The sequence below is a fragment of the Drosophila sechellia genome, chromosome 3L, assembly GCF_004382195.2.
Source record: "Drosophila sechellia strain sech25 chromosome 3L, ASM438219v1, whole genome shotgun sequence".
Classification (NCBI taxonomy): domain Eukaryota; kingdom Metazoa; phylum Arthropoda; class Insecta; order Diptera; family Drosophilidae; genus Drosophila; species Drosophila sechellia.
The window spans coordinates 6,428,952-6,456,065 of record NC_045951.1 but is presented as its reverse complement, the minus strand read 5'-3'; the positions used below and the strand labels follow the sequence as shown (position 1 = coordinate 6,456,065).

Below are 27,114 nucleotides of genomic sequence, written 5' to 3'. Positions count from 1 at the left end.
GATTTTCGCGCTAGCAGACGTGTGCGTCTCTATCTCTCAACGTTTGAGTGGCGAATAATTTGTGTGTACGTGGCAGTCAAGACAGCAATAAATGCAAACCTATTAAATATCATTACTCTCTGTGAAGCGAGAAACTGTGCAAATACACATCGAGTGCGGTGGTAAAAATTGGATTTATTGGACTGTTATCGTGCGGACAGCAGTTGTTGAAAGAGACATAAGATCGTGTGATAAGAAGAGACCAAATAGCATTCGAAAAAGTTTAATTTACAAGCTGTGACAGCCGTCAGCAAAATGTAATAAAGTTTGTGCTGCTGTCAAAGATTTTGCTGGCCCACAAATAAGGACTAATAACATAAAGGAAAACTATGAACTACCTTCCATACATGTGTATATCATACAGTGTGGTCACAAGTTCCAAGCAAAACACGAACCAGAACCGCAGACAGCAAACGTGCTAACATTGATAATGCCATGTCAGATGTTCGCCCACGGCTTCGCTTTGATAGGCCGCAACTTTGCTTCATCAAAACTTAATAGCCAGTTTCCGCATCCCTGCCAAAACAGGACTAACAAGTGTCAGGCAACTCGCACAAAAACCCGGCCACAGTGTGTACAGTGTATAGTGCATGAGTGGAAACACGTGGCTGGCAAACCAAATGAGGCCAGAGTTTAGACCTGAACGAGGCGACCGCTTCCGTTCGTTTCTGGAAATGGTTGCAAGCGGCAATCAGCCCACAAATTTATAACAGTCGCCTACTTTTTGTGTGGAAATACACGAGGGGCAAATTCATATAAGATCACATCAATCAAATCCTTGTTCAAGGGCAGTAAATTAAGCAGTAAGCTGTTTCCATTAACCTTTGTTTAAGGTAGTTGTTTTCTGGTCTTAGCTCAGTTGAACGAATTAATCAAATTCAGATTTTTTATGGGTACGATTTTGATGAAATCGAAATTTAAATTTTTCTAATTAAAAATGTTATAGGTTTTCTCTGTGTAAAATCCCCCATAGCCTGCAATTAACTATTTTTTAAATTTTGTAAACCCAGGGGAAAGGAGTTAAGGTAAAGTGGATTTGTGAGTTTTCAGAATTGAACCCAGCACTTGAGTTTCATTTTCTCGATAAGGTGACTTACTTCACCTCATGGCTTAAATTATATTTTTCTAGTTCACGACGCAATCTCGAAAAATGTCCTGTAACAAATGTGTTGCAGACTTTCAGGCTGTCGTGATTTCCATATGTGCGAGGATTACTGCGAAGCAAATAACTAAGCCAAGTGTTGGTGCGTGTGCCTGTGTGCATGAGCATTGCATGATTACATGGCAGTGTCCTTCGCCACCCACACACCCAAACAGCAATGCCGGCAAAAATTGTCCTTTGTGCATTATTAAAAATTCCGGCAACCGCCGCCTCGTGTTTGCATATTTTTTGTGATTTAATTTTTTTTTTGTCGTACATTTTCAACAAGATTTGCGTGCCAGGTTTTTCGCCCTTAGCCAGCCAGTTTGTGTGTGCTCCTGCATTTAAATCAAATTAAAAACAAACCGCACCCCAGTACGGCTGACAACATTAAATAACTGCATGCATAAAATATTCGCCAAAAACATACGCTTAAATTGAACGATAAAAAAAGGAAAAAATCACGCCAAACCAAAAGGACACAGGAAGCGCAGGACCGAGTGATTAGTGGGTAAGTTGGGGCGGGTTTAGAGCTGGATGGCAATGACAAAGTGAAGACCACAAGGTTTTCCGTGCTGCAGGCGACATTTCCGTTTTGTATTTTTTTTTTTTTACATTTTTCTGTTTTGCTGATTACACTAGTTTACCAAAGCGAACATTTCATAAATGCCAATAATTCTGAACGCATCAAATTAGGTACTTTTCAACTGGTATTAACATATCCCAATTCAATTTTGATTAATAGTGCTTTTTTGGGGTTCAATACTTTCAGAGTAAAACCACTTTATCTTTTTTTTGCTTAGAATGTTGAACTACACCTTTTTAATGGCAATTTGCTGGCAGAACGAGTGTAAACTAGTGTTTGGGGATTTAAATTGGCCCCAGTTCTACCTACCATTTTGTTGAACAGTGTTTTTGGGGGCAGAGGTCGTGTTGGACTTATTTACGAGCTCCCCAATGAACACCTCCGGCGACAAATTGGAACCTGTTGTTCTTGGCAACGTTGTGGCACTGCAGGTAGTAGATCTTGTTAGCCGTTCGACTAGGACTTGTTTTCGGCCCGCTGCACTCAGTCCGAGGGCTTTTAGCCGCGTCCTCAGCTCGGCCAAAGTGAGTCGCGTGATATCTGGGATGATGGCAATGATTATGTGTGGGCATGGGCAGAGGCGCAAAAAGTAGGTGATGAAATAAAAAAGGAGATACGAAAAAAGAAATTAAACAGAATTTTCCATCAGTGGGCTGGGCTTGGCCTAGGTGCCAAAATGACAGGTCCTTCCCTTTCATTTTCTTTTTTATATTTTTTGGTAATGAACCAAAAGCAAGCAGCACAAAAAGGTAGCCCAAGGAGTCTCGCCCACAAAAAGCGCAGTAAAAATGATGGCGCGTGCAGTTAACGCCGCAAAAATGCACATAAAAAAGCGAGTTGAAAATGTGTTTAACAAAATAAAAAATACAGCAGAAAAAAAAGCAGACGTTGTGAATGACGAAAAATGTTGATGGAGAGGCATTCGCTGGAGAGAAAAGCTGGGAAAAATAAAAAATAAAGAAGCCTCTGGCTTGTCACAACATTTTCTTTATCGGACTCGGAAATGACACGCACACACAGAAATGAGGGGCGGTGGAATGGATGTGGGTGTGGCAGGGGGCGTGACCGAAGACCATCAAAAGAAATGCAGGCACATTAAATTTAATGCCATTGTCACTCTTCAAATTAACACAATGAACGAGAGGACAGGTTTCGGTTTGATTGCCTAGATGAGAATATGATTGAGATAAGATGCTTTTCGAAGTGGAAGTAACCACAGCAAAGTTTTAAATTATTAACAAAGTACTTAACGTTGCGGTAAAATCGGATAGTGGCCTAAAACTTCATAATTTACGCAGTATTATGTTTATTTACTATCGATTTTTCTGCATAATATTTATAACTAATCTAATTTCCCCGCGACTCGTGGTTATCCTGTCGCCAGATTAATGTGGCCACAGTTAAACTTAATGCAGCGCCATCTAAGCGAATAAAATCCCTTCATACTGCTTCACATTATTTAAATTAAGCAAGAGCGAATTTTCCAAAGGGGGAAAACAAAACATGAAATAAAATGGGAAAACTTTGAAAGAGGGAAAATATGCGTAAGCCGAGGGCAAATACAGATACAAAAACCCCCATGCCAACATTCGGTCATCCATAAAGCATCGATGCGCCTTTAAGCTCATAAAATATTTATGAAATTGCAGGACAGCAGAAAATCTTTTGAAATATCCAATTTTATTTGGCCCTTTATTATGGCGGTTTGTTTCTTTACTTCCAGTGCCAGCCGTAAAATCCCTGATTTTTCGAACCAAATTATTTGCTTGAAAATCGATTTGTGCTTATTTTCAGCAAACGACAATGTAACTCAGCTTATATGCCGTTGAGCTTGAAGACAACTGAATTTTTTAGGGATATATTTTAAAGTTCAGACCGCCAGGTAACCGCTTAATTAATGGAAAAAGGACGCGAAAAGCGCTGAGAGTTTAGCGGAAAACTCAACCAGCTTGGCTGATTCTGTGGGTGCTGTTTTGTGTGTGTAAGCGTACAAAAAATGAAAGAGAGGTTACCGCAGAAACCGCAACCTCAACCGCTTTGCGGGCATTGTGTTTTTGCATTGTGCTTAGGCCTTTTAATATTTCACTGCATTTGCTCCTATTTTATTCACCTTGATCCCATTCTGCGTCATAAGCCAAAGGCAACTGCGGAGTTTGCACAATAATCCCAAACTGCGGGCCAAGACAAACAGCGTGTAACAAAGTGCTCGAATAGGATGCAGGCAACTTCAATGCAACTTGGTCGAGTGTCTGGCGCACAAGAGTAGGCAATGACTTTGCCCATTTATTTTTCGGAGAGGCACATTCGCAGTGCTCAAGGACCCAGTCGGTGGATAGCACATAGGATATATTTATGGCCATGAACACATTGCCGTTTATAGTCCACGGCAGTGGGAATCTGTTTTTAGAGGCTCCATTAAAAATTGAAATGATCTATAAGTGCAAGGAGGGCCTACCGGGGCCACAGTATATGGTATGATTTCCACTGTGGGGTAATGCATTTGTCGTGTTTGAGATACAACTTTAATATTCTATCCTTAAAATGTACAAACAAGGCTGCAGAGAACATTTGTTAGATATACTGGCTATAATTTGGTTTTTAGTAGTGTTTAAATTTGATGATGATGGTTAACATACATTTTTATTCAACAAACGTTCATATTTTCTAGATATATCAATTGTTTTAGGTTAAACTTTGAGTAAATTTGAATACTACGATGTAGATATATTGAAGTACCACTTTAAAAACCTATCGCCCCAGTTTTTCCGATAAACTCTAAATATCTTCGCATATCTTGTGCAATACTATCAAATTTAAGACATTGTAAGATCAGCAGATCCTTCTCTCTGTCGTTCAATATCGATTTATAATTCACTGCTTTTTAAAACAATGTTCTGTGCGAAATCTCCGCTTTGAGGCGCCGCCTTTGGCCCAGAACCAACTGACTGCCCAACTCTGTTCCTCACCTTGGACTGTGGACGCACCGAGCGGAAATTGTGTGTGTTTTCCCACTACACTGATTGCCTCTGTATGTACGGTATGTAATTCCCGGACCGGTGGGAAAACAAGACAAGAACCCCAAGAACGCTTCGTTGAACTCTTTAAGCACTTGACGTGGCGACAACGAGGACATTGAGGCCGTCGAGTGGCGACATTTTGAGTGAGCCAAGTGACGTGTGGAGCCTGGAGGATGCTTGCTTCTCCTCATTCGCCCACTTGGTCGCTCATTAAATAGATAACGCCTCCGCCATATGTTGCTCCATGTGCTCCACGTGCCTGTGTATATTTAGCCGCCTCGAGCAAGTTTATTTAAATGCACAAACTTTACGCAAATTAAATGACAAGCCGCAGTTTTATTATCTTCCACTTGCAGGCCGCCTGCCCCGCCACGAAACTATTAACTACTCGGGCTACCCGTGGAAGGTCGACCTTCGAGTCCGGCACATTTTGCACGTCAAAATAGGCTCCGGACAGAGTCACAGCCTCTGCTATGGCGGCACGATGGGCAACGGATATTTTCGAACGTCACAAACGTCGTCGTCGTCACGCCAGCGGGAAAAGCGGTAAGTGACACCCAGCTACAGCATAATCACACTCAGAAAAATAACACATAGACTTCAGAGCCCCGTAAGCATTGATTTATGCACCAAATAGTAGGTTAATCTTAGTGACGACATCGAATTCAATAAGGGGCTTGTGTAAATCTTGACATTTGCCACTTTGCCTTTAAGACAAATGAGGAAACCCAACCCGCATTTGTTTGCCTAGTGTAACAAGGATTTTGTTCTGGGTCAAGTACTCCGGAGATGGGGGAGCTAATAAAATATCCTTGCAGACGTTTGTGACGGGAAGGGTTTCCTGGTAAGCCATAAAAGTTGCTGGCGTGTGAGTAACCGCCGACCCAGTTAGTTCCCTTCTCTAATCAGCCTCAACTGAACATCGATATTTATGTAGTGCGGTTTGGGGAAGGAGACACATTTTGTGGATGTGACAAATGGTCGCCTAAGACAGAAGGGTTCAAAAGTCGTCCATTTAAGCTTGGGCTGACTGGGCAATTTTAGTGTTTAATGAAGTAAGGATTTGCTAGCATAAGCTGAAGAAAAGCCACTAAGGGCAAATATAAATTTTGAGCTTGAAAAGTGACACTTAAAAAGTTGACTTAATTGAAAATAAAGTTGCCAAGCGACAAGTCGAAATGTTTAAAAATACATAGGAATTGTAAATAATTAATGTTTTCAGACAAGAGAAAACTGTGATAAAGGAAGTCAAATAAATTACAGGTGTTTTTGCTAAAGCTGAGGAAAAAAAGATTTATCAAAAGTTGAGCAAGGGTCAGAAAAATCGCGAGAAAAACTTTCTGACTGAGAAAAAGGTGAAAGTGGAAAAAATAATTTGTGATGATTTTCACAAACATAATTAGTGAAATTCTCTTTGGCGATGACTTTTAAATCGATTTGATTTGCGAATTTAATTGACGGTGCGGAAAAAACAAATAGCTTTGGATGTCCGCCAGAAATGGAACACTTTGCCAATTAATTAAATGGCAGAAAAGCCAAATTGAGGCCACAACTGAGGAGGACATGGCCAAAAAGAACGGCAATTAAAATCGCCTACATGAGTTGGATAAATACTGGAATAAATGGACGGGGCGTGGCATCTAGTATGCACTCATTCAGTATGAGTCCTTTTGAGGGCGGGCTTGGGCCACGAGGGCGTGGCAGCTGCTCCCTGCTGACAGCTGTTGGCGCTGCTCAAATTCCAATCTGCCGCCACCGGAGCGGCGAAGTGCATAAGCTCCAAAAACTGACGAGGGTTGGCCGAAAGCAATTAAAATGGCTTTCTACGTCTCTCCTTCGATGTGTGGCTGGATATATTGTGTTCCAGTTTATAATGATAAGCATTCTCAGCAAAGTATTTTTAATTAAATCACCACAACTTAAGTTTCTATTGTTGATGTCTAAACTAAGAACTCATGGGAAATTCAAACTTTTCGATATAAAAAGTATTGTATTAATGAGCGGTTATAGCTGCTCAAAACATTTGGAGTTAAGTTTAATTTGCTCATTTCAACAGCAAGTAAAAAATGTACTAATTAAGTAAAATTTAATTTGGAACTACAAATCTATTCTGTAGTATATTTTAAAGTCAGTCCAGATTGCGTAGTGCATTTTCGAGCTCTTGAAAAACTGCAAGCTCCAATTTAAAGTCCCTGTTGTATTAAGCCACATCCCATTTGAGAAAATTTGTCGTTTTTCTGTGCTTCGGCCACCAGCAACTACCGGAAAACATTCGCCCACTTTCCGATGCTTCCCCCTTGCTTGGCCAAAATCGAATTGATCCCGTTGACAACCGAAAGTCTTGTTTTGTTCTCCCATATTTGGCGCCATTATTTCGACGGCCTTGTGTTGCCTTCGCTGCTGAACGCACACGGAGTTTCTGAAAAGCCGACAGGCAGTCGCTTCATTTGCATATAGAATGCGTGTTCCGAGGGGCGGTAATGTATCGACGGGCTTTTGGCAACTCGGAAACGGAAGATGAATGGGGGATATGTGGGGGCCATGTGGGCGGAGGTGTCTACATAAAGATGTTAAAGATACAAACGCGATTCGATAACAACTTTTTGGCTACTGGGCCAGTAAACACCAATCGATTTATGCATACAGAACAAACGGGCACGGATGTATGTGTCAATGGGGGCATGGGTTAAGATTAACCTTTGGCAGCCTCCAACATTTAGTCACGTATCATTCGAGCTCTACATTTTTATGGTAACTGCTGTGTAAAAGAATGTCTTTGTGTTTGGGCACTGAAGAAAAATTCTTCAAATGGAAAAGAATCTTGTAAACAACTTCTAAATAGAACTTGAAAAGGGTAACAAAGAAATCCCAAGGGTGTTAAGACCCTTTGGTGGAAGTATCTTAACACCCCACAGATTTTAGAGTTCATATGAATATTTTCATTGAAATTCTCTTTCTGTTATTTGAAACTACGAACTATGAAACTGTTTTAGAATCCTTTTGCATACAAGGAATTTTTCTCTCAGTGCATTTGGGTGACGGATTCGTACAGGTACAGTGTGCAGGTGTGCTTGTATTGTATGTGTGTTTGTGTTGGTGTCAGCATTACGTGTTAGGCATACTTCTCTGTACTTTTCTCTCTTGGCCCATCTTAGTCTTATTTTACGCTGTCAACTCACCTGTAAATAAAAGAGTAAAAATGTAGAAAAGATCGTTAGAGATGTTGTTAAGGCACAATAAATTTCTAAACTTGGATGAACAAATTGGATTGACTTTCAGAGCGGGAGTTTCACGAAATTCCATTGCATCGTACACTTTTATGGACGTTCGATGTTCATTAAAAAAGTTTCGAGCACATTGTGGCATGCAAAAACCAAACCGAAAATAGAGCAACAGCCACGATAAAAAAAAAACAACTCGTCTATTGGTAGCTTAACTTTCAACAAATTTAATTTGACAGCAACAAAAATAGTAATTGGTAGGAGGAAAATGGAAAACTGTCAGTTGCGAGAGTGAGACAGACGAAGGATAGCCAGTTTAGCCACCAACAATTTACCAATTAGAATGTGAAAAAAGTTTGTACGTCTGCCGTCAATGTAAAGTACGAAATAATTGCATTTTTTATCTACGCCCACAACGCCTGCGGTTTATGACGACGACTGTCTGACGGTATAATAAATATTTCACACTAAATTGCACAATGAGAATGAAAAGTGAAAAAGGAGCAACGAGCCAAAGACGGCTAAATGAAGCGAAATGGGCCTAAAGCAGGAATGACGGAGAGCCCACAAATTGCCGCTGAATGTGTGCAAATGGCAGCAGAAAGCAGCGCTGGAAAACCCAGGGAAATGAAGCAAGAGTTGAGACAATTTCCGCAAACGAGCCCAGGACAAGGAAAGCAGGAAAAGCGCAACACCTAGAAGCAGGCTATACAAAATTGCCAGCCCACTTGCACATGTATTGTGTACGTGTGCACAGGCAAAAGGCGTAACGAGCGAATATCGCTTTCCCCACCCAGCTATTTTGCTTCTCTTTCCCCCCTCCGTTGCAACTCCACAGACATCGAGATTCAGATTGTCAATGTCTGGCGGAGCGTTAAACATTTTCCCCAGTCTCGTGTCTGCTGTCTGATAAATTCAGCATCCCAGCCTCCATCATCTGGCCGATTATCCCGCCCAGATTTTGCCTTGCACATGCAATTGATTAATGCCATGCACAAATTGACAAGCGAACATAACCAGATGCATTCCACCAGGCTCCAGCTAATGTAATATTATGGAGTACAACACGAGGGAACTTGGAGCAATGCAAGGGGTGGTTAAAAACTATTAGCATACAATGTATCTAAGACTAGATACAGGACTATGACTTTAGATCCTTTAACTTTTCTCTTAAGTTACCAATTCCAAAGGTGTTTAAAAGTAATTCCTTTAACTGTTTTCCCAAGTTATACAACTACGATTCTTATTTCCAAGAATCCGCTCCTGAGTGCATTTCACTTAGCCATTCGTGGATTCATCGTACATCCATCGCCTGACTGGTTGTCGAATCAGTAAGCACATGTGCACCTACAGCATTTGCATATCTGACTACATAGACACTCTGCTTTCTATTTGTTGCACGTGTTTGCATTTCCCTGACTGAAAATAAATATTTACCATATTACAATAGTTTCCCTGGCTGCGCATAATGCGGCACGGAAAGAAACTAAGTACATTAAATCATAAATATGCTTAAAATTAAAATTTCTAAATATTTTATTTTATTTGTTTACTAATTCCACGAAGAATAGTTGAAAAACTTAAATGCCCTAATCCTTATTATTTGCCAGGAAAAGAGTTATATTTCCAAGTGCACTTGATACACTTGTCGACCAATATTTGCCTTGACTTTGGAAGCCATCTGGTGCTCGGAATGGCCTAACAAGATGTCATAGTGTTTCCATAAGCAGTGCGGGAATAATTCGGAATAAAAGAACTTTTTCCACCCGTCCGACATGAATGTATGCATGCTTGTTTATGTGTCAAAACACCGTAAACAAGTTTGCAATTTTCTGAAAAGAAGGATGAAAAAAAGCAAGCCAAACAAAAACATGGTACTAAGTTGGCTTTTATGCACTGCGGGCCTGTATAAGTAGAATGGAAAGGAGAAAAATAGAAACGGAAGGCATATGTTTTATTTATTGTTTGGCTGCACTTTCGCAGCTCTTTGGCAACTTTAAAGGCGCAGAAAAACACACAAGTTGGAAAATCCAACAGAACGCTTATTTTTGAGTGAAAGCTCTGGGGCGGAGAAAGCCAAAAGACATGCAGAAATTAGTTCTCGGGGAGACAGAAGAGATGGGACTTGGGAATTCAAGAGATCCTGGCACTTGTAAGAAGCGTCCACGAGTCGCTAAACATTCAAGATTTTGAAAACATGGCTAATAGTAAATGCAGAACTGGTGCAAGAAGATTTGCAACATTTGTCCTAATTTTAAAGTTCTCATTTCCATTTCGTTGCATTCGTTCAAGATGCACTTTGAACTATTTATGCAGCTCTGTTTCGCTTTGCTGTTCATTTACTAAAAGAGTTGCTAACTGCAATGAAAAGATGCAAAAAATTCAAAGTTTAAAATTTGAATTCTTTGAACTAATTAGTAGTGAATTTTCTACAGACCTCTTAATGTTTATATTATATCCGAATATTTACTAGCGGAAAAAGTATTGTAAATACACTGAACTTGGGAACACAAATCTGGGCTTTCATTTAATATATGCAGTAGAAAGTAAGTAAGTTGGCACCTGTCTACAAAATTTAAATTGCATAACGATACCTTGGGCAACTGCGAATTGTCCCAAATGCATTGTTGTCTCTGCTGTTCCTTCGCCTGCAAAACACGCAGTTCCATCTCGAAACACGTCTCAATATAAAATATTCCGCTGGAGGATTTAATTTGATAGTGCCAGAGGGCAGACAAGGGGTGAGGGGGTCGAGCGTAGCTCAAGTATGAAGCTTTCTAGTTCAAAGGATCATCTGGGGTGCACAAGTGTAATTCGTATCAATTTATGCAGGACGTGATGCTGCCTCTGATGCTGGATAAATTGGCAGGAACGTTCGTTTTTGGAAAGAGCAAGGAAAAAACACTATAGTAGGTATAGAAAGCACTGGTGGTTGAATGGTATCCTTGTGGGTAATTTATTTTTACTCAAACTAATTCCATTAGAAGATCGAGAACTAAAACGAATTTATAGATTCCAAACTTTTTTAAGCAGAGAGAATGCAAACTAAGTTAAGTCATCTAAATTCTACTTCCTTATTTCCTTCTTATTTATAACTAAAAAATAAAATGCAATAATAAGCTCCAGACTTCACAAGAAGACTATATTACATCACACCGTGCCAATTAAAAATCCTATTACTCCATCTGTGCTGCCCCGCTCAACTTTTAGAACTTTAATTTACCAGTTCCGCTCAAAGGCCATTTAAAATATTTCCGAAAAACCATCTCCAGTCACACTTGACTTATTTCGTTATACACACGCCAAAAAGCCACTCACTTGCCGCCAAATAAAAATCGTACATCGTGTTTAAAAATAAAAATTCTTTTGTGAGCGCTGCTGCAATGAAAGGGTTCCAAAAGAGCCCAAATTTTTTCATTGGTCACGCTGGCTGGGCAGAAAGCTGGATTGTACATATGTATATATGGTGCATAAGCTGAAAGATCGGGGCAGTCAAAACAAAAGGCGACAAAACAGGAAGCCCATTCCCACCAGAAACCCCCAATCAAAAGCTCGAGCCATGCGTGCATGGCAACCAATTCGACCACGTTGGAAAAACAAGTGAAATGAATGAGGGAAAACTCTGCTCGCGACACATGCGTTCATCGCGGCCACATGTCACAATATTAAAATCTCATTTTGAGTTGCTGGCCAAAAGCAGAGAAAGAAACGGCAAGTGCGGGAGAGCGATTCGGCCCATTTGGGAGCCGTTTCTTTTTGCCCCGCGTCCACGGCATTTGCATCAATTTGACGGCTGCTCTGCGCTTCACTGCCTCAGTGCCTCACTTCCTCACTCTTTCATTACCTCAATGGCTAAGAGCGACAAAGCACTGAGAATAAATCATATATTCCCCTTAAAAATATAAGCAAATCTAAACCCAAAAAAAGGCTTAAAGTCACACTTCAATTAGGGAAAATCATAATTTTGCACGCATTTGATAGCATACTTTTAGACACCTTGAAGTTTGATTTTCATGTGTGTACTTTTAGACATATATAATAAATTATTAAATAATATGAATATAAATAAAGACATTGTTTAATTGAGTTTATCACAGTGCACTGAGTGCTGCAATACTTCGTTTTTGCCGCTTTATGATGAGAAACGCGCTGCCATCCGCTCGAGTTACATGATTACAAGTGAGCAACGCATTTCCGCCGGCTTTGTTGTTGTGCGGCGAGCGGCTCGCAGATTGGAGCCCCGAATTCCGAGTTTTGACTAGGTGACGCCGCTCTCCACGATGACGAAACACGAAACACCTGCCATCGTCCAGAGTTCAGCAGCAAGTGAGTTGGGTGTGGGGGAAAAGGGTTCAGTCAGTACTTGCCGCTCCACAGTTCACTTGAGTTCATTGCTGGGGCTGAAAGGCCAGAGAGCCGGGCCCACAGCCCATCAGCCGACCCCATGCCATTGGGAACTTTGTGTTTTGCATTATTCACGAGCATTGCCACATGGTACCACACACAGTGGGCCAAATTGAGAATTCTAGTGTGGCGGGAAAACTTTGCCGCAAATTTAGGAAAACTAACTCTCGTTCAACAATAATTGCGAGAATTTGTAGTGCATGATATATGGAGCTTAAAAGTCAAAGGCGCTTGGAAATTAATTTAACTATATATATATATTATTCTATAACTTCACCCACTGTTTTACGAACTTAACAGCTTATCCCAGCGAGTTAAACAACACAACAGAAGCAGACCTAGCTCATTTGTCATTCAAAAGGCATCAACTCCAGAGGGAGCTGGCGAAAGGGTTCCAGCAAGAAAGGGCTTCCACGACCTTTCACCTCGTGCCGCAGATCCCTCGTGCGGATTACAAATTAGTATTTGATGGTGCGGCAATTGCAGTTTTGGGGGCCAACATCTCGACTCGATAATGAGAGCAGAGTTGGCTACTGGTTTTCGGTTTAATTGGGCGCCAAATTACTTTTCACTTTGCCATTGCGATTAAACTGGAAAAATTCATTAAGAGTACGAGGCGCAGCTCGGCTGGTAATAAAAACCAGCGCAAGTGTCTAAAAGTTTGAAACTCGAGACTCAAAATTGCCCCATTGTTGCTGCTGCAGGCAAACAATAACAATGAAAAAGAAAAAAAGGTGGCAGGCGGGGCAGCGTGCCACTGAAAAAGGTTAACAAAATAATAACAAACAAATGAACAGTATTATTTGAGACGTCAGCAGAGCAGTTGCTGCGCAGTCGCCACTTGCCACGAATAGCAGCCGCGCATGCGCTCAACATTTTTCACCACTTCAGTCGATCGAGAGACGTAAAAGCGGCAACAAGCGAGTGAAAACCGGTGGAAAGCAACCACCAACAAATCGAAAGAAAGAAAACCGCGCGCGTTTTTCTCTTTCACGGTATTTATAGCTTTTTAGCCATTTCATGGACAATAAACTCAATTTTGCATTAACCACAAAAATCAACAAACTGTGCAAAGGCGGGCGCCATCAATAGAAAGCATTCAACTGGGCTAAAATGGGATGTGGCAAAAAGCGAACAAGATGAATGTTATTTATTTGCACTGTGGACTCAAGATGTGACCCACAAAACCCCAAGTAACATCATCAACACTGTTTTGTGTGTGAGACAATATATGTGATAAATTGAAGAAGGTCTCTCATCATTAGCATGTGACCAAAAGCCTCCAGGAATCAATGCAAGGAACCATTAATCTAAAGGCATTAATGATTTAAGGAATTTATTTGTCATTTGGGTAAGATGCTACATTCATTTGGGTTTGGGAAAATTAACCATTAATTGGGGTAAATCTGGGGATAAACTGGAGGATGAAATGTGTGATGTGATGTGATGTGTTGGACATTTGTCACTTAAATTATGCAAAACAAGCTTACTTGGAATATAACCTTAAATGTCTTTAATATTTAGCGAGAGAAACTTAAAACGTTACAAAGCTCCATCAAATTATTTTGTCGTGGCCTAAATTCCTAATTTCCCAACATAATAAAGAATATTGAGTGGAGGAGTAAATAAGCCGAAAGGTAGCCCCAAGTTACACACTTATTTAGTTGTTTGAAAACCATTAATTCCGGTAGTATCGACCCCTCAGCTAAGTTTGCTTTTACCGGTACGTAACCAGTTTCCACTTCAGATGATTGAGTGTCCTGCGACAAATGGCCAACTTATTTGTCCACTCATTGACAGAGCCGGCAGCAGTCGAGTAAGTTTTCGCTTAATTTATGAGCCAGGTCCGCGTTGAAAGAGAAGTTGGCTGAAATGCAATTTGCGGACAACCGCAGTTACAGCAGCAGAAAATTGATTTAGCATTTATTTCCAACTCTGCTGACCTACACAGCGATTTTAGTAACGATGTTGCGGCAGACAAGCGAAAAATATCGTATTTTTCGGAAAATGTCATTCGAAATGTCGCTGGAGGCCGTACCCCATCTTCTTGCAACATTTTCGACAGGTTTTGCTGTTGGGTTTCTACCATTTCGGTACAATCGCAATGGATGAGAGATGATTCAGATCGGTGGGGTCTTGAACAATACGCTCTGATTATTCCAGTTCTTTTATTTTATATTAATTCTATTTTGCACAATTGAAAACCTATTGTCTGGCCGCCGGCCGTGTGAGAATGATGCCGATTGCGAATGATTTTATGTATTTATTTTTTGCGAGTTTATGCTTCGGTGGCTGTTTGTTGGGATGATGCTTTTCATGTAAATCGGTATTCGGCGGTTTGCCGCTTTGCTTGTTTTTCATCCGATAGATATCTGTGTTAATTAATTTGGCGCTGTCATGCGCGATTTTGCCATTTCCATTTTGGCACGAACGTGTTTATTTCACTGCATTTTTCCTTTTTTTTTTTGTTGTGGTATAATTTAATTAGCTGCTCTTAAACTTATTTAAAGGCCTCAGCTTCTTTGTTTCGATACTGCCAGTAGCAATAGTAATGTGTGTTTTTTTGAGTTGTGCTAAATAATTTGTTAACTTTTAATTAGCTTTTTCTCATTATTTATTTAAAACCGTTATAGGCGGTTTGTTTGTTTGGTTTTTTGGTCAATAGCGCGTTGAAAATCGCTCAGTAATCGCACGCAAATCGCATTGACTTTTTTTTGATGCGTTTTTTATTTTGTTATTGCCCTTGGGCAGATGTTGTAGAAAAGTGAGAAATTTAATTCGGCGCGTGTCACAATAAAAATCAAGTTTAAACGAAACAAAAAGCGAACACGTGACTGGAAAAGCAAACTGAATTCGTAATTTGTATTTGTGCGAAAACTGAGAAATACTCTGGCAGTATGGCAGAATGTTTATAAACCCGGCTGTCAGTCATAAAATGGCATTAAAAGCAATTAGCAAGTTTTTTTATATTCAGCGCCGAACGAACATATTGCCTGGGGTAATTAAAATCTTTGGATTTTGAGGCAAAACAATCGGAAGGAAACGAAAGCGGAAAAATAACTCTTGGCGCCTCCAAAATGAAAGTAAAAGAAGTGAGATATTATCGTTGAAACCATATTGCTGCGAAACATGCAACTAAACAATTTTAACGCATTCCACAGTGTGGACATTCGCCTAATTAACTTTTAAGTGAAATACAAACAAAATGTGCTACAAAATGGCTAAAAACCATGATGAAAGAGTGAATGAACATCCACAGTTAACCCTAGCAATAATGGTATGTGTGTGTGAGTTGTTAGCCCCTAAATTTAGGTTGGCCAAAAACGTAATGGAACCGGCAATAGAGCAGGACAAATGAGGCCAGGCCAATGCTAAGCAGTTGGCACAGTAGAGTGCGAGTGCTCAGCACTTTCTGGCTCTTTATTTTTTATTTTTATGTCAGCTGCTCGGTCCATAAACTCAGGCGCCGCTACAAGGAACAAGGACAAACGGCAGGAGAGCCGCCAGGATGGCGCGGCCTGAATCCTGAATCCGCACACAGTTAAGCATTAGTTGGCAGCATTTGCAATTGTAATGACTCGCATCTAAAATGCAACCATCCGGTAAAATGTGCTGAGCTTCCAGCCAGCTCATCCTGCTCCTCCACATCCGCAACCACCTTTCCAAGAGGACTTTAGCAGGACACATAGGAGCAATGGTTGCCGAGACAGCTGCAATTAACACGGAAACTATTGCAGCGGGTAAATGGAAAATGCCTGCTGTCAACTCTGAACTTCTGGCATTGGAAGGCATTTTGTGGGATGCAAATTAGGCGGAGATTAGTCGGAAAGTTGGCCTAGTATCCCAGCCCACAAAAAGGGGTATCAGATCTAGTAATTTTATAGTATGCTCTCGCGATTTTAAAACTTTCTAAATAATTAATATAGTCTTCGTTTACCTTTCGTTATATTATATGAAAAGTTTTTCTGGAAATTTGTACTTTCAATCTGAGACCAAGAAGACTTTGAAACCCGAATATCAGCAACTGTGTGTACTTGAAAAACATTTCGTGTCCTTTTCCATAGAACTCGAAATCTTGAGTAATAAAAAACGATCATAAAAATGTTATGACAATCTATAAGAAACATTTAAATGTTTTCAAACCATGACCAGTGAAGTATCTGCAAGCGAAGCTGCGGCAATAACTCAAAAGTACTACGCAGAATTCCCAGTACCCAGCAAACTACAGCAGCAATTCCGCAATCAATCTGCCAATCCGTGGCAGACGCTTTCCATTTTACAAATGGCAAATAGCTTTTCTGACTTTTCCGGCATTTCACAGATGGCGCGGTTCTCACGCTTCATTTGGCAGCACAGGTAAAAAAAGCTGCTGGCTAAGCAATTTTCCCCCAATCAGTCAAGACTGCACTCCGCCAACCACCCAACCACCCACCATCCCACAGGCACACATCATTTGGTAATGGTGGTGGCGAAAGGTGGTAAGCAAATAGTCCTTTGGCTTAAACGCTTCGAGGAACAAACTTTTCTGTTCTCGTTGCTCTCGTAAAACTGTTTGACTTTTATAGTGCAGTCTGTGAATCGTCTGCGTACGCGTTTCGCTCGACTGAATGATTGCAATGCCAGTCGAAAGGAAAACTAATGTTTACGACTGCAGAATAACCTTTGGCGCTTAATTTAACTGGCGGACAGGTGGCAATGGCTCATAAAATAGAGTCAATTTCTCACGTGTTACGCCAATCTATTTCAAGCGAATGAAATGAATTTTCTAGCCAAAAACAGAAGATACAAGTGTTATCGTCCAAGTATGTCTTGCCTTAATATGATTTTTAAACTTATATACGAATACACTGAAATTTATAGCTCTTATCATTGCATAAAATCATGTTAATGGCTTGAGAACTAATACCATTGTAAATTATGACCTCGGAATTACAACAAAGCTTGGCTAAATAATATGAATATTAAAGCATTGCAAAAAATATTGTTCGTACGTGCAATAAAAATGATTAATGCCCTTTTGCGAATTCATAGCTAAACCCGAGCTATTAATATTTCTACATATTTATCCTTTTCAGAGGCAAGGACAGCTATAGCTACCAGCACAATTACGTGGATCGGGTGCGTTTAGAGGACACCACTGGTGGACATTACTACAACAATCAGCACCAGCAAGCCACACACGATCCGAGGTGTCCGCAGTTGAGAGCCGCTGGCTGGAGACACACGCACAAATCCGTTTCCCATCTCGACTTGGCCACCAGCTGTCATGATGCAGCTGGAACTGGCTTAGGTCGCCACTCGCAGCAGCTACACCACCACCACAGCAGCCAGGTGAATCAGCACCACCAGCAGCAGCAGAGTCACCACCATTTGCAGCACGCCAGCTCGCACTCCCACCATCCACACGCCCAGCCTCACTGGACGCAGTGCCGGGTGGGCGGGGCCGGAAGCGGAAACGGGCAGCTGAGGAACGCCCGATCGCTGGACTACACGCAACTCGAGCGGGAGGAGAACGCCTTGGACATCGCCGAGTTCTATTGGCGATTCGATGCGGAAGCTCCGCTCGACCAAGTCGATAGCTACGCGGGTGAGTGGCGTCCTTCGAGTGGATTGGATCCACTCGGCCATGTCGTTTATTGAGGATGAATAAGATATCAGTTTAAGTGTCGCATAAATATTTCAATTGTCTGGCTAATTAATACATAAATATCATATGATGTTATCTTCTCGCTATTGATATTTGATGATTTACTACCATCGTACAATTTATTGACAAATACAATTAATAATACTTGACTGAACGTGCAAAATAATGGATTGCTATTGCTATAGGCACATATTTGTTTTCGTATACAACTTGTTAAACTATAAACAAAATCTAACAAAAGACAAGTTGACCTACATTTTTGTAAATGTTTTTTTTCGAGAATGCGTCATAGTGAATGTGATAAAAAATATGAACTCAATACTGCATTGTTTAACCTTTTTCCCTCTACTTTCCCTTTCCTTCTCAGTACTACCAATCAATGAACACTTTGAGCCCTCGGCTGCAACACCAACGGCTGTAGGATCAAAGGAGACAACCACAACCTGCCCCACCACAGTAGCCAGCAAGGCAAATGGTGGTGCCACCACCGCCGCAACCACTGCCGCTGCAAACGCCCTGCTGGACATTTTGGGCAGCGAATCGTGCAGCTTGAGAAGATCGCGCAGTTTGGCCGTAATACGTGAGGAGACATTTAGCGACCTGCAAATTGGATCGGCCAACAGCAGTCGTCGCCGATCGCAGCTAATACCGCGTGCCCGGCTCGTTAATCGCGGATTTTTCCGCGAATCGCCCCGGTAAGTGAGTCACAAACACTGCACTACATATGTAAATGAAATCGTACAGGTTTTTGTTTTACATTCTTAAAATATTTTGCACAGATTTTTGTTGACAAGTTTTTAAAATTAATGTTTCTCATATTTCTCTTTGAGATTAGAAATATTACATTTAAAACTTTAAGCTGAAGTGGGACAGACTAAGCTAAGCTTTGTCTTGCTCTCAAGTGTTTAAGGCCTGGCCATCACGCATACGCCGCGTAGGCACGACGCGATTTGAGCTGATTTTGGCCGTGCCAGTCGTCAGTCGTTGAGCGACGCTCGCCGCAAACTCAACAGGTCTCGGCACAAATTTCAGTTTAAATAATTCAAAAAAAGCCGCCGGCCAAATTGTTGCGGTCGGTTTGTTGTCGCTGTTTTATTTTCCGTTTGTGCTGGTGGTGGTTTCTGTGGTTTGTGTGCGCATTTTTTATTTCTGAACCTGACTGGCCTGTCAGGATCATTATCCCGGGGTCAGTGTTGCTGCACATAACCTGCGGTTGTCGATTTAACCTAAGCCAGATTGGTGACAACTGCAAAGTGCAAACTATCGAACGGTTAAGCACGTTACATAAGAACGTTTCGTTTTTATGAGCACTAAAAGTTTAGTGCGGAGTTGGGTTTTTTCATATCACATTTGCTAGTTTAATTAAAATTGCAAAAGTTTGTTGTTTGTCAATTGTTTGGGCAGCTGCATGTATGAGTTGTATAAGTGGTGTGAGTCAGCGGCAATGTGACAGTGAATTGGAAAAGCTTTTAGCTACGCGCCACTCGTTCGTCCTGCCATTAACACACGCGTTATCCTGCGCATCCTGACAATGGCATCTGCAGTTGTCGAGCTGCCACGGCTCTCGGAATCACATCCTTCCCGCTCTGTTGCTGGAGTCTTTTCCTTCTTTTATTTAATTTCCCGCAAATCGTCGCGTCAAGTGGCTGAGTAAACCATCAACAAAATCCCGCCCGAGAGCAATGTGCAACTGAAACGGATCCGGTCCAAAGTGACGGCTCATTCTTGATGTGGGATAATGGAGGCTTTAGCTCTGAGATCTCTATTGAATGGTCTTTGGAACCAGACAAGTAGCCCTGACAAGTAGCTCGTTTGAAATCAATAAAGATAATTATTGCAGGTTCAGTAGTTTATGAATGAAATTGATTCGTTATTCCACGGATTATTGGGGTGGTTAAAATCAAGGCAATTAAATATTAAATTGAAAGCCAGTAATAAAAATAATTGAAATCAATAAAACCAAAAAATGGAATTCATTAAATGGCTTCAGAATTTACAATATTTTAATCTTCACATTTCATATTTTCTTTAAATGCTACTGATTACCTTTCATTGAACACAAATTGCTTTTTACACGCAGACAAATAAGAAAAAAACTTGACAATCCATTTAAACGCTATTCCCATTAGAATTGCAACGTTTCTATGGCCCTTACCTTCGTCACCGATTTGACACATTTAATTTCATGTTTGCTTGTACAATACTATCAACCACCTGTCGCAGTTCTCCTTTTTTTGCTGCAGTTGGATGCCCATTTGAATGACAAACAATAACCCACTTTTGACTGCCTGACATTCTCAGTTAGGTTTCTGTTGATTTATCTGATTTGTGCGGATTGATTGATTTAGACATCACATGCCTGAAACTACTTGCAATTGAGGGTCTTTGAACGAGGCCAAAACAGTATGGTTGGAGAAGTGCAGAGGGCATGCATCATTCCATTAGATGTAATTTACTTATGATAGGCCAACATGCAAAACAATGGCATCATTAACGAGCTCATCCTCCCGTTTCGATTCTCCCACCCGCAGATTGAACGGCAAACAAAATCAGGCGACCTTGGTGGGTGAGCAGCCAGCGGATCAGCCTACGGCGGATGACACCCAGAGCCAGAGAAGCAACTCGGCCACTTGCGATTCGCATCAGCAGCAGCAACAGCAGCAGCACCAGCAACATCAACAGCAGCAACATAGGCGGCTTAGCAGAGAATCGCGTGACTTTGATGTCTACTATGATAATCTGAAACGCTTGGACGCCTTGGCTTTGAATCTGAGTGAGCAATTGCATCCTTGGCACAACGACAAGAGCGACTTGGAGAGCTTGAACTCGGATTACTTCAAAAATTCATTGCATCAGAACCATCTGGATCAGCAGCAACCATCATCCCTGGAATTCGAAGCTCTCGAACAGGTGGCAGCTAGTTTGCTCAAGGAAAGACCAAGGATTTATCAATCAAGGCGACAGCAGCAGAACAGGAATAACCATCACTCCAATTGCCTGCAACGTCACCTGGACACGGGAGGAGAATCTTGTCCAGAACACAGCCAGAGCAGTGTTTTCCCAGAGACTACAACCAGTAACTCAGATGATCAGACCGATAGTCCATCGCTTTCGGAACAGGAATACGACTTAACCCACATCGAGGAGATCTACCAGCAGGGTAACAACGGTGAGGAGAGCTACGAGATCATAAGTCTTACAACAACAACAAGGACACGTTTCGAAAGCAGTGAGGAGGGCGAGGAGGAGCAAACTGGAGAGGAAGTTGTGGACAGTCTGACCACGCCCACGGAACCACAGACCAGCGATAGTGAGAGCACATTAAGGCAAAACCACAACGAACAGTTGGACAAACTTATAGCTTATGATTCTGTTTACCTCTCCTCAGAAGATAGTTCAGATTGTACTTTAGTTGGCGAAAGTTGCGAGTCCTTCGAGCAGAGAACTTTCACTAGTTGTGGCGAAAGTGGCGAGTTGGAAACCCGCAGCTTACTACACATTTCAATTGAGGACACGGTTTATGAACCCCAAGCGAAGCAGCACAAAAAGGCCACAAATCAAGAAGATCAACCTGCTCCTCTGATAACCAGCACAGCCAAAGTTGAGGCACAGATCTTTACACAAGTTTTAAAGGTAGAACACACTCCGAAACCCAAGATCCTGGCAGTAGTGGAAAAGCGTAAGCTAAAACAGGAGGAAGTCAAGCAGCAACCGCCGGAACTGAAACGCCAGGCAACCGACTCTTTCGTGGTCACTGCCAACAAGTCCAATCTCGCAGAGAATCAGTATCATAGCCTGCCTGATGTTAACATAGGAGTTAGTCTGAAGGTCTGCGAGAGCATCGACAAGGAGCTTAGATCATCCTACAATCAGCAGAGGCAGCAGCAACGCAAGGAAGCCAAAAAGGAGCAGCAGGTGACCCGGGCAGAAACGTACGATTCCATTAGACGTTTTGGACGCGCCCATCAAAAAGCCAGGCAAAGGGAATACCAGGAAAGGGAAAGAGAACGTGAAAAAGAGGCGTCAGCGGCTCTTCAGGAAAAGGACAAGGAACGGGAAAGAGAAAAGCCAAAGATAAACAAGGAATTTTCCGCACAGGAGCGGCAAATTGAAGTGAAAGGGACGACAAAGTCTCAAGATATAATCAAAGAAAAAGAGCAAGTATCCATAAAGGGAGAGGCTGAGGACGACGAGGAAGAGGAACCACTGCCACCACCGCCGCCACCTTTGACCGAGGAGTCTCAACAGGAGGATACTGTAGCGGATGTAGAAGAGGAGGACAATCTGTCCGTATCCATTTCACAGCCGGAACAACCCAAGGAGGCGCCCGTCATCGAGGTGGCCAATTTCAGCAAGCTAATCGAGCGTCGTGCCCAGGAAATCCGCGAGCGACAGGAGCAAATAAAGCCATCCTTTCAAATAATCGTCACCGACGCTCAGAACAATATCATCCAGAAGGAGGCAATTCAGGAGAGCAAGGTAACCAGCCAAAGGATTGAACCCAAACCCAACCCGAAAACAAATTCTAACTCGAGCTCAACTTGTAATCTCGTTCAGCGCCCTCTTCGCCGCTCTGTGAGTTCCTCGAGTGGCAAACCGCTGGAACATCGCATCCTTAGCACTGGTGCCCCAATTTACAAGGCCCGACCTGTCAGGGTTTTGCCCTCCTCCAGCAGCGATTCGAGCTTTTCCAGGGGCAAAATGTCACGACCCCAAATACTGCATGTGGTGGATGGACGTGGAGGAGTTGCGGGCGGAGGAGCAGGTGGCACCCTGCGAAGGAGGAGCAGTGCCAGGAGCATAGCCAGCACAATTAGCTCGCCGGGTGGTGAGGTGGCTAATGAATATCTGCAGAAAGTGGATGCAGTCCGATGCTATTGGAACAAACTGGCGGGCAATGAACCGGAAACACTAAAAACAGAGCAGCCGGCAAAGGAAACCCAGCCAGGCATTCACTTCCAGTTGGGTGGAGAGACCACAACACAAGGCACGGATAAATCCGCTGTTGGCAATGACTTCTGCAGCATGATGCCACATCCCTCTATTGAAATTGTAGAACTAGGTGAGGGTGCCCAAAAAGCCACCATTGTAAAGGCTGCTCCGGAACGAGAGGAGGACCCAGATGAGGATCAGGATCAGTTCGATCACATAAGGTATAAGGTTCTGAAGTCTCAGCAACTGATTCGCAACAATTTCCTCTCGACCAGAAATAAAAAGGAGGCCCAGTTTGATGGTCTAATTCAGTACCTGCAGGAATATAGTTTCCAGGAGCTGCTGAGCAACAATAATGTGGTGATAGTTGAGCCTGTAAGGACCAAAATAGAACGACCTCTGCAGGTGGGAATTAACAGTGGTTCTACAACTACGCCTACGACTGTTCCACCCCCGAAGCCTCCACGGGTTGTTAATGCCTCCGCTTCCCAGCCACGAAAAACGCGGCAAAGACAAACGGGAGGTGCGGCTGCCAAACGACATTTCTTCTACCAACCTGTGCGGGTGAATAGAGAGCTCTACGAAGATGAGCTACCAGATCCTGACACAGTTCGCAATGTTCGTCGCTTTTTTGAGCAGAATGTCCTGCCAACTCCCGGTCAGGGATTATTGGTGCAATCCCAGCAAAAGTTTGGTGGCTCAGCCTGTCAATTGAGTCCCAAATCGAGGAGAGCTAGGGGTTACCGATACCTGACAATTGATACGAGTTATGGAGGAGAAGAACAACCCAAAGGCATGGAGATGCTGGAGGAGCACAAGGCGAAGCACTGGGACAATGCCAGTCTATCAAGTGGAATTTCCAGTGGTGATTTAAGTTCCCCCTGCGGGGAATATCATCATCAGGAATCCCCGGTGATGGCCTGCAAGGATGTCCATGTTCAGGACGTTGTTCGGAGGCACAATAGCAATGCTGCCAATGCCAAAGCTCGAGCTAAATTCGCCAGCCGACGCACCTGGTGTATGGGTGCTGGAGGACCAGGAGCAAATGAATCCCTTTATCGGCAAATTTATGAAAATAATTTGGGAAATTCTGACCAGCAGGAAAATGGAGAACATCTGGAGGAAGAGGACGACGAACAGGATGACCAGTACGAGGACGATGTGGAGCAGGACATGTGCGAGAATTATTACGTCAGCAATGTGAGTACACAGAAAAAATCGAGTTAGCTTTCAAATTGATTAAACACTTGTTATTTTAATCTTATCAATACATACTTGAGATAAGCCCATTATAATTCATGACACGTTAATTATGGTTAATCATTTATAAAGTTAGCTCCTTTCGAAATTCCTGTTTCTTATTTGATAGTTTTAAATTCATTTAAATATAGCTGCTTGAAAGTTTCAAACTTAATTAATTCGAGTTAAATGGAGAAATTTCGTGTTTGGCTCGAGCTACTGGTTGCGTAAGCCTAGTTTCTTTTTTATTTTTGTGTACCATATGGGGTGCGGTCCTTTTGCGTGCGGCTTTATGGACCATTAGCCTTTGATAGCAGCCAGTCATCTAATCTTTCCTTTTGCCTTCAGGACGTGCTGGCCAAGATAAGGGAGTGCGGCTCAACTGTCACCTACTACGGAGGAAGGGTGATGGACAAGACCGCAACCAGCAACACAGTTCCGTCCACAAAAACTACTCAACCGATGACGGGGAGTGCCACCCGCTCCCGAATCCGTCAAATCGAAGCCTGCAATGTGTGCCTCCCGAGCGAGAGATGCGAACATCGATTGCAAACCAAACAAGCTGCAGCTGAGCAGCAGCAGGACTCCTATCAAGGTGGGTAATGAGAATCATCCTGGCCAGGTCCATACTCATAATTGGGTTGAACAAGGTGCACTCTCGTTATGAACAATTTTAAAGATTTTTTTTGAGGGCATTTGTGCTTCTGTTCTGTGGTTTTGTTTTAAAAGTTGACTTATCTAGCAAACTTATTTAATATTTTTTGTAATCCAAGTCACTAACAAGTTACTAAGCAGTAAGCAATACGCTTTATCACAAAATCTTGACTTGTATAAACAGCGTAAATATTTTTATAACTTCATGACACAGCATATGCTCATCAAATCAAATGACAGCATAATACCGAAATGATTATGTCCTTTCTTTCACTGTATAGGCATCAAATTTAAGTTGGTAAAGTCGAACAGCTGCAGCAGTCGCCTGGAGTTGGCCGGAACTGGAGAAGATGAGGTCACCGCCGACAGCGAGGTGGTTCGAAAAATGGTACATCACTTTGAGGCGAATCAGACAACGGCAAGTAATGATGTCCAAGTGACCATCAACAGTCAGAGTCAGATAACGTCGACGAAAAAGGAGCCGGAGGAGGATGTGCCGCGCCGCCAAGTGACAGTAAATAATCACATCAATGTGCTTGGAGACACGATGCCCCAGGAGTCCCAGGAGAAGGCTGAAAACTTTAATGGCCGGCCGGAGGAGAATGGCGCTGTGGACGCCGTGCCCACATACGAAAGTCAAGCCATGAACATACGCCTCGATGCGACTGAGAATAAGAATATCCTGCAAACTGCCGCTGCGACTGCTGCTGCCAACAAAGTTTGCCGCAATAAAAACGTTGACTTGGCCTACACGCTGGTGAAGACAACGGCAAATCCTCCCAAGGGCAAGCCCATCGAAGCACCGCGCCAGAAAATTGGAAAACAACTGCGCGAAGTAGAGGAAAATGTGGAAAAAGCAGCCGTGACAAAGGCCGCCATCAAGCTGACGAAGAGCGCCCCATCGCAAATCATTGTGCCCGTTGATATTCACAGTCAGGCCTCGATAGTTGCACACACTGCCCCGATTCCAGAGCGTCGACTGAGCAATGCGAGCAGTAGTAACTCAGTGGTGGACAAGACCGTAGTTCGGCATTATGTGGCCAATGATAAGAGCATCTACGAGCGGCGCAAGTACGATGAGATTGAGTTCGAGGAGTTCGAGGTCTACGATCCCAGCAAGGAGCCACCACCCCAAGTGGAGGAAAGCCCCGAAAAAATACCCACAGATGCAGAGCTCTACGACAGCCTGGATGACAAAATGTAATCAGCAAACTAATGCTCAATGGAAACACAAACGGCAACGACGACTTCTTGGGGTTTCGGGTTAAAGCTTAAATCTAAAAACACATCTCGTAGTTAACCATATTGGTAGCCTAATTTAGCTTTACAGGTAAAGCCAAAAAGATTATACCATAAACTATCCAAAGTATGATATATATTAATATTTAATCTTAATTTGCAAAACCAACTTCTGTACAACCGTACATTGTAAGTTTATGCTTAAATAAATATGCAATTTATTTATCGAGTTGTGACAGCTGCCGACTATTTATTTATTATGCATTTAATTTTCAGTAGCCTAATGGGCAACCCGCACTATTTCATTACGGAAATTATCTATCACATTTCAAAGTGCCGGTTAATGAGAGACCACAACGGTCACTAATTTGTCAAACTTATCTTTAATTAATCGATAATTTATGGGCATGTGCAATCCAATGCAAATACGTAAAGCAGGGGAATAAAATGATTAGAAAGGGGAGCGGAATTTCGTAACCAAATCCATTAAGTTTTAAGCAATTGGCTAATGTACTTCATCCGTTTAGTCAATTAAGAAATCTTCCAAACTGAAAATTTTAATGTCTTACCATTACAAGTTTTTTTTTTCATTTTCTTTCTATTTAGTATCAATTTCTTCTTTCTTTTCCTATTCTTGATTCTCTTCTTGAGTGATTGAACTTGATCTTGGAAAATATATTAAATTAAAATTCTTGTTGTCATGATACACTTACAAAAGCCTGACTTCTTTCTTTTATATAGCTTTCTATATTTTTTCAGACTTTGAGTGCCAGATACCGAATTTGATTCTTTAAATTCTTGAGCTCTGCAGGGATTGGTACCTTTCTCAGTTCCCGGATCCCCTTTTCGGTACTTAAATAAGCATTGATTGGATTTCGATTTCTGTTCTCTTATTTTATCATCTGCTTGCTCTTCCACATGCTGACTCGAACTGTGACCTGCGATTGGGATGATTGATAAGCTTACATTAACACCCTCCCACAAAGTTGTCAAAT

The 27,114-nt window shown here is 42.2% G+C and overlaps 2 protein-coding genes across 9 annotated transcripts in view; one reads left to right on the top strand and one right to left on the bottom strand.

Moving 5' to 3' along the window:
* Positions 1-27,114, bottom strand: part of LOC6611031 (calcium uniporter protein, mitochondrial) — a 41,519-nt gene that overhangs the window by 2,671 nt on the left and 11,734 nt on the right. For 6 of the 8 annotated variants that reach the window (XM_032719742.1, XM_032719744.1, XM_032719746.1 and 3 more), the window contains one exon: positions 2,076-2,306. The exons of the other annotated variants lie outside the window; for them this stretch is intronic. In XM_032719742.1, coding sequence (XP_032575633.1) covers positions 2,076-2,306 — 231 coding nt within the window. The remainder of the gene's footprint in view (positions 1-2,075; positions 2,307-27,114) is intronic. 8 annotated transcript variants of the gene reach the window in all.
* LOC6611033 (protein javelin) lies at positions 5,028-26,355 on the top strand. Its single transcript, XM_032717896.1, has 7 exons — positions 5,028-5,046; positions 5,140-5,329; positions 17,484-17,995; positions 18,423-18,750; positions 20,587-24,187; positions 24,575-24,821; positions 25,162-26,355. The coding sequence occupies exons 1-7, from the start codon at positions 5,028-5,030 to the stop codon at positions 26,082-26,084; spliced, it is 5,820 nt and encodes a 1,939-aa protein (XP_032573787.1). The 3' UTR covers positions 26,085-26,355.